General features: G+C 28.1%; 1 protein-coding gene across 2 annotated transcripts in view; it reads left to right on the forward strand.

Moving 5' to 3' along the window:
- Positions 1 to 14,552, forward strand: part of LOC129959972 (multiple epidermal growth factor-like domains protein 6) — a 350,782-nt gene that overhangs the window by 271,496 nt on the left and 64,734 nt on the right. For both annotated transcript variants that reach the window (XM_056072919.1, XM_056072920.1), the window contains exons 12-13: positions 6,892 to 7,029; positions 9,365 to 9,487. In XM_056072919.1, the coding sequence (XP_055928894.1) occupies positions 6,892 to 7,029; positions 9,365 to 9,487 (261 nt within the window). The remainder of the gene's footprint in view (positions 1 to 6,891; positions 7,030 to 9,364; positions 9,488 to 14,552) is intronic.

The raw sequence follows: 14,552 nt of genomic DNA on the forward strand, positions 1-14,552 counted from the left end.
GCTCAACTTATTTTGTGGCCGACTGTACTAGAACTGCGAAGACTTCCATTGCAGAAAATTTTTAAAGAAAGAATGCAGACGATTTCGTAAAGTGAAAATTCAAACGATTTTTTTAAAGCGCATACTGACAGTTAAAAATTTCAAAAGAATAAATATTTTCTGTTCGTATTCACATTAAAAAAAAGTGCAGTGTCTTATTAGTTGTAAAAAAAAATTTTTAATTATAATAAAGAACAAAAATACAATCTTTAATCGGTATTTTTTATTATTTTTAATTTAACATTTTTCATAAAATAGTTGTAGTTCATGTACAACTCAACCATTGTCAAGAGTAAACAAAACGAAATTGACACTTTCTAGATATCGGCCAGACGATATTTTTTCAATTAAGTGAAACTAGAAACAAAATGTCATTTGACACAAGAGAGATTTTCTGATGGCCATTTAAACATGACCATCTCTTTCCTATTGAACAACAATATTTTTTAACCATGTGGTTTTTGCGTATTAAAATTGAGATAATTTCGTTGTACCATTAGTTTTAAATGAGTGTTCATTGCTTAATATAAATTTATAATTAGCAGAATCATTTTGGCTTATATACAAAAGCAGTTCAAATTCAATATTTGCAGTTTGCGAAAATAGTCATTGATTAAAAAATTATGAGTTATATAAATAGCAAAAATTCTTACAAAGCAACAGAAATTCATGCAAAGGCAAAAACTCTGGCAGCTAGATATTTAAGATATTTTATCTCTTAGAATTAAATGGTTTCTAAATTGTTAGTTATAGACATATATTTATAGTTAGAAAAATACTTTAAATGAAGTACTAATCTATTTTTATGTGGTTTAAATCAATGAAAGTACTGTTGAAAAATTGTGAAGTTTAATTTTTTATACAGCCCCTTAGTTTTATTTGTAACGTTGGAAAACATAATGTTCGCACTTTCACATTTAAAAAAAAAAAAAGAATCATCGTTATTGCGACTGAAACTAGACGAAATATGAAGCTTTATTTTAGACCATTTCAATGGCCGCTTCCGAAAAGCTCAGATGAAATGAAATTCGATATAAAAGTTATTAGGATTTTGATTTCTTTCGATTACGTGACATGTGGAGTTATTAGAGCACATTGAAACGACTCTTAATATTTACTTATTTCTTAGATATTTGTTGTACCTATACATGTTTTTAATACGGATGAACAAGTGGCCGAGTTTTGTCTTTTGCAGTTTTATTTTAAACAAATAAAATGAAATTTCATCGTAAGTAAATTAAATGTTCTTAACCTTTGGATGTCAATATAAGTTAAAAAGTGTTTAAATAACAGTCACAAGAAAAGACTTCATAATCTTCGTCCAAACAGAAGACGTTTGGTGTGTGAATGGTTACTGCAGAATTTTGATGATTTTTTAACTTTCTCATTTACAAAATATAGAGGAAGTATAATAAACGTCAAAAAAATTCGAACTCGAGATTTTTACGAATCTCCACGTTTTAGACTTCCCTGAAACACACATCTTTGAGAAATATCTGTCCGTCCGTCCGGGACAAAGATAACTCAAAAACGCTTTGAGCTATACAGATGAAATGTGGTATACTGTCTTTATACCAAATTTTAAGATTTCTATCAAATTTTAAACAAACTCCGTTCAGATGAAGTCTCTCTGTCTGTCTGTTCGGATATAAGTTAACACGATGATTACAAATCGAAGAGAATTAAATGAAATTTGATGCATAGATTTAACATTTATAGTGTAGATATCTGTCAAATTTTGTGCCAAACTCAGCAGAGGGTTAATCGTCTGTCGGTCTGTACTTTCAGAAACATGTAAACGCGATAACTCAAAAAAGCAATGACTTAAATATATGATTTTGTGGCTACAAGTGCAGCTGTGTGTAAAATATTTGTTTCAATCGATAAAGAAAAATCTGTCTAAAATATAAATTTGATTTTTGAGTACTATTAATCGCATTCCAGGGAGTAATCGTCAAAAATACTGCCAAGGAGCACACGATAGATACAGTAAAAATACTAAATTCACATCACAAATTAGTATTTCATAATTATTATACGCCGATGCCATGCAATGAGTTCTCTGAAATAATACCTGAGTTCTCTGAGATAGAGAGTATGCGAGAAAGTTTTATGGAGACTACTCCCAATGGTTGATTAAAGGAATTTTAAAGAATATGATTTAAATATTGTAAGACGCCAGCATGCTCAACTCTTTACCCATGTACTTAACTTGCTAATTCTTTCGGAAACAATATTATTGGATAAGAAGGTTCTTGGGAGTGACTCTTGTGATTGCCAAATTATCATCCTTTGAATAACTTTTTTTCCCCCTTGAATTCTTTAAAAACAAAGTTTACGAAAGAGAACCAACACGCACAATAGATTTGGTAAATTACATTCTCATTGAATTTAAATCTATAACACCGAAAATATGGAATTATATGCAAGAATTATTTGTTTAGTAGTTGAGTTTTTGTATTGACGCTGAATAAAGGTTCTTCGTGCGAAAAAGGATTATTTCAATTATTGTAAATTTTCTTTATTCATAAAATGCACTTCATGCATTTACTGTAAAATTACAAAGTTTAAATTTTTATACATTCCCCTGATCCTTTTAGTTACATTTAGTAAAAAAATCTTGACAGTAATAAAGTAAGTCCCACTTTTTTATGATTAAACTAACCAAATGTTAATTTGTAAAGTAAATAAAGTATACGAATTATTTCAAAAAAATTATCAGTTTAAAAAAATAAAGAAGTAGATAAAATAAAAAATATTATTGTAATTTTTTTCTGTGTGTTTAAACATTCAACTGAAAAGCTTAAAATAAGTATATAGCGCAGTTCGGTTAAAAAAAGTGTAATGAAAACAACAACTTCATATTATTAGAAAATAAGATATTGCTTAAAATATAATTATAATCACTATTTGCTCGAAGAGCCTTCTTCCATTTTAAAGACAAAAACTCACTCAAGAAGCAAATATTTCTTCCATACTTTTTACATATGCCAAATTTTTGATGTTAAAAATTAAATCGACGAAAATATGATTAACGTAATCTGCTATACTTTCACTGACTTTCTTTTTATACATAAAAAAAAGTTATTTAAAGGATTCTAATTTGGCAGTCATGGGAGTTACTCTCAAAGAAATTCTTTTCCAATAATATTGCTTGCAAAAGAATTAGCGAAGTAAATATACATGGCTAAAGAGCTGAGTATGTTATCGCCTTATCATATTGAAATTATATTTTTTACGAATACTTAAATTAAAGAACTATTCAAAATTCTGCACAAAATATACAGATATCAACGTATTTGGTGCTTTTTTGGTCATATAATATAACAATATAATATAATAAATTGGTCATATAATTTAAAGACTGTTGTGTAAATATTTTCTTAACTCGTAAATTGGTATTCATGAGTTTAGAATATTTCATTCATTTACAATAAACTTTTTTCTTGTTTATTTAAAATAAAATTACAAAACTCAACACATTTTTAACTGTGCCCTTATATTTAATACTTGTATACATACATCTAATACCAAATAAATCAATTACACAGACAAGCATTATTAAGAATCTTTTCCCACCTTTGTAATACCTCATCATGACAAATAATCGAAATAAATCTAACATTTTATAACTTTCATGTATAGTTTCAATTTGGTACGACCTCTTGAGCTTCTTCGTAATAACCGTTGGAGTAATTTAAAATAATGAAATTAAAAGCAACTTAGCTCTGTCACTTTTAGATGCAATGATGTGGAACTCTTTTCTGTTTAAAATGTCAGCGTTTGAATGTTATTTTATTAAATGTAACTAATATAACCGAAGGAATATATTAAAATTTATATTTACTGGTTTGTTTCAGCAGTACGTTTATTAATCGAACCACCTAAAAAATTATTTACTTCATTTAAAGTATTCTTCCAATAGAAATAATCTCTGACGATTTAGGACTTAACTGTGGTTTATGGTTAGAATGAACACTCTGTATATCGTTGATACGTTAAAAACAAAATATAAATATAACAGAGTCAGGATATTCTAAGCTTTTCTATATGAAAGTTTTCAGTTTTAGTTATTATTTTTAAAAATATATGTATTTATTGCAATTTTCTTTTTATAAATTTCAATAAAATTACTAAAAATTTTCTAAATGTGAAAAAATTGTAGTTTACCAAAGTATGTTATTTAAATAAAGTACTAATCTTTGATTATTTTGTTAATGTTCAAACAAACAATATCTTAATTAAGTAACTTAAATTAAGTAACTGACCACCATGGCGCACTTAAAATAGTGATAGTCAAAAGCTGCTATAAATTTGCAGCCCAGTTTCCCTGATTGAGCCCAATCGCAGTTCCTCTTTTCAAAACCATTTGTTGGATTTTGCCTTTTTTTTTCAATAAGTTTTAAAGATTGGGTTAGTTAATATTCAATTATCCTTTATATCATGTCTCTTTTATTTAATTTTATTTGTATATTAACAAAATGAGTAATTTTGTAATTTGATTTTAAACACAGTTTTTGCCCTCACTGTTTTTGTTCCTTAAAGGTACAAGCTAAGAATAGCTTCGGAATTATTTGCTGATAGCAAGGCTTAAACATTTTATTCACATGATTAACTTTATGCGTTGAAAAATATTTTGCAGTTCATTTTCTTTAGAAGATTTTGAGACGAACTCAAATGTTACGAATAAATAAGGAAACAAAGCATTATTTTGTAATAATTATAAGAAAAAGCGAATAAAAGCAGATATTTAGAAAAATTTGATGGAATATTTTACGCTAAAATGGTTTTAACTAGTTTGTTTGCTGATGTTGAGGAGCCTGCAGCAAAGTTCCGTGCGATTTTTTCCGATACTTAAATTTTTCTCTCAACCCACTTGGGGTTGAGACGCCCTGTTAGGAAACCCTGATTTAAAATAATAGATAGTTCTACCATTGCTTATTTGAGTTAATGGTATTTTTCACGTAAATAAAATGATTAATTCTACTTCATTGAACATAGAAATCTCATTTCTTAATTGACTAGCGATTTTTTTACAGTGTTGAATATAAACAAAAATTCTGTGCGCTGCAAAGTTTTTTAGACTCATTCGGAAGCAGCACTCTAAGCATTTTAAAAATAGCCTAGAGTTTTATACAGGAAAAAGGGAAAAATCATCTGAAGTTGAAGTATAAACAAGGAAATTATATCGTACCGTAATCGTATTCGTGTTCAGTTTTATTCCATCAAAAGCAGTCTTAATGTGTCACCTGTTTTAGGACAAAGGGATTTTCGTCGGTAGTTTTAATGGAATTATTTGTATTTAGTTTACATATGCTAAATCCCATTTTAAAGCTACATGAAGATTATTTTCAAGCATAAATTATCTATGAATCATCAATGCACATTAATAAGAATTAGTTTTTCAAATGTGAAACTAAAAAGAAATAGATATGAATTCATTCCATTTTAGATTTTCTATTATTTATCATTTTTTTGTTCTTATTTTCATCGCAATATGCTTATGTTAATATGCACTGTAAAGGAGTCCAATCATCCAATAATATATACTAAAATATACTAAATCGTATAAAACTTAGAAATATCAATTATCACTAGCCGCAGAATAATCTAGCTAATAATGAACTTCTTCAGTTTTTCAACTCTTTTTTTTCAGATAATAATCTAATTGTAACCTGCTCTCTAGAAATTTATCAATTTTCTAAGTTTCTAAATATGTTATACACGTTATAGAGTATTTTCTAATATATTCAAGAACCAATATGCTAGTGTTTAAATCAATGAACTGATATTATTTAATACATACAAAATTTTATAAAAACTGTTGTCGTACTCCAAAAGAGGAAGTGAAACAAATTTGTCACTAAATAAGCTTCATTGCGTTGTTTTTCCTACTTTTTTTTTGTTTTAAAAATTATTCTATTTACTGAAAAGTATATACTTATCACCAACCACGGAAAAATTCTTATAATTGACAGATGTTGTGTAAGGATTATTCCGCTACAGGAAGAAAAACTGCCAAGTTCGCCCCTGGTCATGCCCACATAGTTTCACAAAAAAAAAAAAAAAAAAAAAAAAAGCTTATAAAGAGTGGTCAAACTTTACAAAGGTGGTACTGTTTTGTTTGTTTTCATAGCGTTTTGAAAAAAATCTAGTACTAAATTTCTATTTCTTTTATCTGAAATATAATACATACTTATAATTTCAATGTTTAAGTCATATGACAAATTTTATTCGTCCAACATATTATACTTTCTATTATCCTTTTCGCACGCACAAGTGTGTACAAATAAACAATGTTTCCATTAATGAATTTAATCGAAATATATCCATATATCCTTTATTTACCTTGCTGCATTTTTGAGTTTCTGCTTCACAGAAACGGATAACTTGAGACTCTTCTTGTTACAAATTTGACCTAAAATTTGGTGCGAATTTATTATTTTGTAATGAAGACCACCTGCCAAATTTCACTCATTGAACTTCTTAGATTTTTTTAGTTATAAGGGTTGTACACACGTATACAGATAGTTTTCCCAATGGCATATTTAGCCTAATATTTAATACAGATCCACAATTTGGATGCAAGAATAAGATGCCAAATTTCATCCATGTATTTTTAAATGCATCTTGCGGTTTCAAAAACTTTGCTAACATATGGCTAAAATTTCAGTGTCCAATTTTTTTCTAAAAAAGTCTTTTTCTTAGTTTACTTCTTAACAAAGATCGGAAAAACACATATTGAAAAGTCTATAATATATTTCGAAATTCTGGTTCGAAATAAACTGTTATTGGGTCATTTCAGTAATATAATCGTAAAAATTTAAGTAACTCTGAATTGTATTTTTACAGGGATTGAAATGGAAATAGTGAATACTTGTGCCGCTAAAAACGGCGGTTGTGACCAGAAGTGTCGCCATGGGCCAGGTGGAGCAATTTGCAGCTGCTACTCTGGATACGAACTAGACGCCGACGGAAAAACCTGCAACGGTAAACACCAAACTATTATATTTCAAACAAAGTACAAAGGTCGTTTTTAGACAGCTACAAATTCCGAAAGCTTGGTTTTGATTAGACTATTTCATTTCGAACCAAAACAACACATTTTACAGTTTTAACGAGATTTTTACTCGATGTAACTTAAAGGTTAATATTTTGTGGTTCGAAAAGAATAAACATTATATCTTAAACTGAATGTGTTATTTTAAAGCAAGAGTGAAATAAATTATATTATCCTTGAACTTTTTAGGATTAATAATGATAGAATTCGTCTTACCAGACATGCGAGGTCGAATTTATTTAAATAAAATTTTAATACAAATTTCTGTTTTCATGATTTATTCATGATGAATCTGTACAGTGCAATATAAATGCATCTTTTATTAAAAACATTTTAAGTTCTACAAAAAAAAACAATGTTAGATATTGTCAAAACAGATAGATAGCTGTGCACATTCTAAGGCTACTTAAAATCTTTTGGGTAAAATATATGAAATGTAAAATATTTTCTTTTACTAAGCAGAGCAGCTATTTTTAGTTTGCCCTGTTATATAAGCAGAAGAAAAGAATAAAATGCAAAATCTCTTTTCATTAAAATCTTTGTTTTCTTTTAAATTAAATTTTAACCGGTGAAAAGCACTACAATGTGGTGGGAAAAAATAAGTGTTAATTTATAGGATGTAGATATATTTAAATCGTAATGGACATTAGAAATGCAATAGCTCTAAATAAAAATTTGGCATTTGAAATACCTGGTAAATGAACAAAGACTAAAAGCAGTAAAAATTAAATATTTTTCATTTGCGTTGTAAGGTTGAGTATTACGTATTAATCGCTTTTGTGAATGCAGTAGATCAAGAAGCTATCATGAACAGTTCTAAGAACATAAAAATATTTCTTTAAAACTATACATCTTTGTTGTCAATGGTACATTTTAAAACTACTTGATGTTTCTGGCCTTTACTATGATTCTCAGTCACCTACCCACCAAAATTATAACTGACATCTTAGTTTTATTCTTATTCTCAATAATGCAGCCTCTCTTAGAGTCCTGAATGGTGAGCTTTAAAACTTTAACACTACTTGCGGATTTCAGTCGCTTTGTCGTAATATAAACGATAGGATTTTGAGTAGTAGTATTTAATATATGTAGAACAATTTCTTGCATTGCTTACTATTTTTGAAATATTTTATGCAATAAACATTAGTCTTGCTATAAAGATGTTTTTTTAATGAATCTCTACTAATCCAACGTTTTCGTTAATCGAGCATTTTAATGTTCTGAAATTTGCCGGATTACAGATTCTCCAGTATGGCGTGATTTCAAATCCGGCAATTGAATTTGTGTTAAACGCACAGTAAATAAATTTAACTTATATTTTAAAAAAAGAAGGCAGATGATAATGTAAAATCTATGAATATCATTTCTGAAATTTTAATACGAAAAGGCTATCTAAAGGCTTTTCAATCTTCTGTATGAGTATTTTCATTTTTACTTAAAATCTGGAGGACATAAAATGCCAACATAAAAGAATAATTTAACTTATTAAAAATATAAGAGCGAGAAAAAGGTTTCAACTGCATATATAGTTTTATACTATTTTCGAAATTTTTGATAATCAATATAAAGAACATTGTAGTGATTAATTCTGATGAAATTGAAAATTCGTAAAATTAATTGTATGTATTTGTCAATGTTCCCCTTTTTAATCTTTCCAGTTTTTATCAAGTTTCTCAAAAAAAAATTTTGTGAAAAATTCTTTATATAACTAAGTTACTTAGTTTAAAAAAAGCTTACTTATTTTAAAACTACTCTGTGTCGAAAACTTACGATGAAAAAAGATTTCTTAGAATATCAATCAAATAAAGTTTTCCAGTCAAAAATTTTAAATAATCAATATCTAATAAAAAAATTCAATTTTAACCAATTCCTAACACTGTTATATTTTCTATTATGTTCTTATTCCAAGGAAAAACCATTTTATATCCAATAATTTAAACAAATGTACATAAATTCATTTTGAAAAGGAGAATTGAATTTTTACTTATATTCTTACAATGTGAAAACTTTATGATAAGTTTGTGTCTGCAAAGTTTTATAATTGGAAAACGAAAAAAGTTTATTTAGACACAAAATGCGAAAGAACCATGTTTGTTTTGTTACCATCCACATCCATCATCTAACTCATTAAAACTTTTCTCACTAAATATGATTAAATTTCTTTTGGCAACACTCTAATTTCCGATTCCAGTCTCATCATTATCTCTTTGAAAAGTTTATGATCGACGAGCCGAGTTTATTTATAAACTTGCATCTGTTTTGCAGACATTGATGAATGCCAGCGAGGCGTATCTCAGTGTAAACAAGATTGCAATAATAGCCCAGGTGGCTATTCCTGTGCATGTCACCTTGGCTACACTTTGGATAGAGATGGAATAACTTGCAATGGTAAGTAATAATCTTTCCATGTTTAAATTTTTTTTAAAAATGAAAAAAAAATGCGATTTATAATAAAATGTCCATATTTTATATAGCATTTTGTCATTGTTTTTATTTTTGAGTTAATGAAATTTCCTCGCTGAAAATCGTTTTAAATTCTGAAGCAAAATCTAAAACAAAATTTGTTAAGAGCCTACAAATATTATCTGAACACTAGATATGGGTTATGATTGCATAATTTATAATTCTAGTTAGGAGTACTTGTTAATTTTTACAAAATGCAGTTCTCCAAATATATTATTATATAGAGTGCTTTCAAAATATCTGGCCAAACTAATAAGGATGATTGAGATACCGTAATCACCTTTTTTTTACATAAAAAATCATGTCTGGAAATGCAGCGTCGAAGCAGCAGTTGCCAAGAAGGGAAAAAAATACGAAATTTAAAATAGCGAAATGAAGCATAATATCTATTTAAAGAATACTTTTTTTACAGTAGATGTTCAAAAGGCTAACACTGGTGTAGTTTTCATTTTTCCGAAACATGATTTTCAAAGATTTTTTTCCTCAGGTATCCCTTTAAAAAGAGATTAATGCAATAAATTTGGTCACGGTGAGCAAAAGAGCAGGTTCAGTTGGCCAATCTAGTTTATCCATAACTTATCCTGACTTTACCAGTGACCTAAATGTTACATTCCTGGTTCCATATTCCTTGACAAAAAAAAATATTTAAGTTCATTCTGTTATTTTTTACAAAAAGACAAGACATAAAGAATATCCAGTATATAGTTAGCATCCTGTAGGAGACAGGATTGGACGATTAGAAACAAAAGGTTTTATGAGTTTCTCCAAATGAATGCTATTGAAGAGATTGATAAAAATTATCTAAGAGATGAAAAGAAGTATGATAAGTTAAGTAGGTCAATTCATTCATTTATTTATTATACAGAGTTGTAATTTCACTATAATCACGGGTTTAGTAATGTTGCTGTTGCTACAAAAGTAAGTCTCGCAAAAAAAAAAATTATGGACATAGTGTCAAAAAACGTAGATCGTAGGTAAAAAAAAAATCTAACATTAGACAATTATGAGGTGAAGAATATAAACTAAAAGCGAATATAGAGTAAAAAAAAAGTTACCACTGTTTTCTATTCTATCTGTTATCCATTTGGTTAGGTAATTTCAGGTTCATGATATAGCTAAGCATTACGCAGTAAATATGCATTTGTGTATTAAGTGTACAGACAGCTATAGAATCAAAACGTGGTTTAGATGAATCAGTTACCGCAATATTGTAACTTTTGTTCCTATCCAGATATAAGTTGGAGGAAGAAAAAACATTGCATCAATTCAAATGCATATTCCGAAATGCAAAATGGAAGCATAAATATAAACATTTTGGTGATCCGCAAAGTATGTAGAAAAAGATTCTACAAATTCAAAACTATTCTAAAGTGAACAAAATTTGAGGATGAATAAAGATTTGAGACAATAGAATAGTTTTGTGGAAAAAAGTCTCCAACTTACAATGCTTAGAAAATTCAATACATCTTGTATTTAATTGCGAAGAATCCTCTTTCTTCTAGAAAAAAAATGCGGTAAATTGGCATAAACCGCATTAAATCCGTAAATTGGCATAAACCGTTTCAAATCCGAATACAAAATTATCCAGAGGTTCCGATTCCTTTGCACACTAGTGAAAATATAGGACAAGTATAACCAATAGTTTCTCATATATTTGAGTTGACAAGTTGAACCCATGTGAAATAACCTTGCGTCCAATGATTTACAGCTAAAAAACTTGATAGTTCTCAGAAATGTAAAAATTTTATTCTTTAGTAAAAATCGGTGTTTGTAAGGAAAGTTTCTTAGAAACATGAAGATTATTATTCTGGTTTTATCAATGCATGGAATTAATTTCAAATGAGTTGTCAAGCATGTCAACAAATCAGTTAGGATGTCAAATCATTTTATGAATCAAACTCAAAAGTTGGTTCATGTCAATAACCAAGATCTAAATTCATATGTATCCCCCCCCCCCACAAAAAAAACTTAAAATTCAATTTTTATAAAAACAGATTATTTTGTTAACTACAAAATAAGATTTAAAAAAACTGCAAAGTTCATATTTTTCCTTCAGATATTGGTCATGAAATTTTTCGTATCCTCTTTGAAACTTTGGGAGAAATCCTTTTGACAATTATTATTATCAAAACTGAACGAGAGCGAATTTTAGTAATCCTACAGTTCATAAAGGACTTAATCCTTTTTATATTTGCAGATTTTCCCACATTACTGTATATTTACTCAGGTTGCTCTGCCTATTTATAACATCCATATTAAGAATATGATGATCTAAGACATATCATTTGTTAATCTTTTGACGGCCTTTTAAGTAAGAGAACACTCGTCGTTCCTTGGAACATTAGTGCAGTTCAAAAATGCCCAATTCGAATCAGTATACGCGCACCAAAATTTCCCAACTGAAAATTACGGCTAAAATCATTTAGTGCGCGTAACAAAAAAAAAAAGAAAGAAAGAAAGTTATATTTCTTGCTATTCCACGAAAAATGCAGAATGTTTTGTCTCTCGGACAATTCCGTCTCTAATGTTAGCTTTTCTTAAATTGTTTATTTTTACTTTGTTATTCTTTTGAGCATTTTCCTTTCATTTTAAGACACTTACTAAGCAATTAAAAGAAGACTAATGCATATTACTTAAATTTATCATACTTTTTTTTGTTATGAATTAGCTATTTAGGTAAAGAAGAAAAGTTTTCATTTAAAATTTTAATTAAATTAACCAACATCTGGCAATGAATGTAGGAACTGCATGAAAGATTAAAAAACTGCTTGTTTTGAGCCATTAGAAAGATCTTCAGTATTCCAGGTTTTGAAATATTCATATTTTATCACTTCTGATTTCTAAGTTGGCGAGTCACTGCTGCAAAAGAATAAATAACTTCCAGTAAGTGCTCCCAAATGCGGAAACAATTTTATATATTAGTTTTCCAAAGTTTCCAGTCTTAACCAGCAAATGTTTATAAACTCCATACATCCAACTTCGCCGAATTCTTCCTTCGAATAGAAATCCTGCTGGACCTTAATTGTCTCTATTTGCATAGATAATCTATATTTATCGTAAAACTTTACGAAAACAAATAAAATTTCCAACACAAATATTTAAAATTTGAAGGCATTGTGCAAAATTCTGTTTCAACGTCCGAAATTTTTCCGGTTGTTTTAAAAAACTGAATATTAACTAAATCCTTGTTACATATTGTTATATTAAATTTTAGTAAATGAATCGTAAGTATTTAGAATCTAAGGATGAACTATAAATAAGTAAACTCAATACTAATTGATAGTTGCCTTATAAAACATTATTTGTTTTTTAAAAAATTAGCTTAGTTTTTATTGAATTTACAGAAACTCTTTAGATTCGTTTTAGAAACTTACAAATGCATGATATACTACTCTACATATATGGATAAAATATGTTTGAGCCCATTCACAACTCAAAGCGGCCTGAATAGAACGGTTTGAATGCAGTGTCATAAATAAGTCTTCTACGATTCATTTTAAGTTTAATTTATTAAGATTTCTTTATATGGGATATGTAAAGATCAAGATTTCCCTTCATTCTGTTAATTTAATGGCTCTTAAGTCTAGATTTAATGGGAATTTTTTTTCTCTTTTTCTTAAGTTAATTTAGTAGATCTCAAATATGGCATCTGAACTACTGTTTATTGAATTTGAATTAGGTGTCCCTTTACACTTTTGTAAGTTGCTAAATTTTGTATATGCTGTTTTTTTTTGTTAAAAACTTATCTTTAAATGTCAAGATTTTCTTTGCATTTTCTTAAAAATAGAGCATTTTTTTTTTTTAATATCTTGATTCAGGATTTTGTCAGCAAGAACAAAATTCGTCTAAAAAAGGTTGTTTTCCCGTCTTTAGGCAAATAAACATTTTAGTGGTTCAACTTACTAAATAGTTTTATGGAAGCTTATCATTTAATATTTTTGAGTATTATAGTATTTTAAAATAAGATATTGGTTTAAGTGAGGAATATTTTCAAACCATTGCTTATTTTGCATATAAAAATAAATTACCGAAAAAAAATGTTCGCGAAAACTACCACACGGATTGTAAATATGTGTTTTTTGAGCTTGAAATTGAGAAATTTGGGCTTTTTTTTCTCTGAAATTTTAGAAAATATTATTCAGAAAAAAACTGACTAGAAAGTATACATGGTAGCGAAAAATGTTCAGATGACTTATCTCCAAACTGGAACATCAACTAATATGTATTCGTATGTGAATTACGGAATTTGTATTCACAAAATATTTGGGAAGGGTCATTTTTATGCATCAATATATAAGCTATGATAATTTGGATACTTCAAACCTCAGCAGAAACTAAGAAATGTATCGGAATTGATAGAGGCATATAAATGAAATAGTTATTTCGCAAAGAAATTTCATGATATGAATGAAACGACAAAACATAATTCTACTTCTGTGCTTTCAATATCAATTACATTTTTAGTATTCTTCAACCATAAAAGATTTACTTTAAGCTAATGACCTAGTCTTTATAGCTAGCTACTCCAATATTTTAGAAAACACTTCTTTACTAAAGAAGAGTAGAAAAGCAATTTTGACACAAATTTGGATATTGATGTATTTTATTGGCTCTACAAGAAAATATCAAAGATGGTGAACTTTTGTCGTGCCGAATTTAAAGTTTCCTAAAGAATAAACCGAAAATTAATGGACCAGCATTCTAAAGCAAAATTTGACTTCTTGCATTTTTTTTTTTTTTTCTGTTTGATGAAAAATGAGAGATATCGTTTAAAACTACTTAAAGAATCATAACGATGCATTATGAAGACATCCTGTGTGCATTCTAAGAAGATAGATTATGGAATCTAAAAATAAAATTGGGTCATATTCAAATAGATAGTTGAAGAAAATAATTCTCAAATTTGGATGTTAAAATATTTCATTACTGTACCTCTCCCTGGTCTTCAGAACTTTTTAATCGTCTTCTGTAATATATTCTTAAAATATAC

The sequence above is a fragment of the Argiope bruennichi genome, chromosome X2 (assembly GCF_947563725.1).
Source record: "Argiope bruennichi chromosome X2, qqArgBrue1.1, whole genome shotgun sequence".
Lineage (NCBI taxonomy): Eukaryota > Metazoa > Arthropoda > Arachnida > Araneae > Araneidae > Argiope > Argiope bruennichi.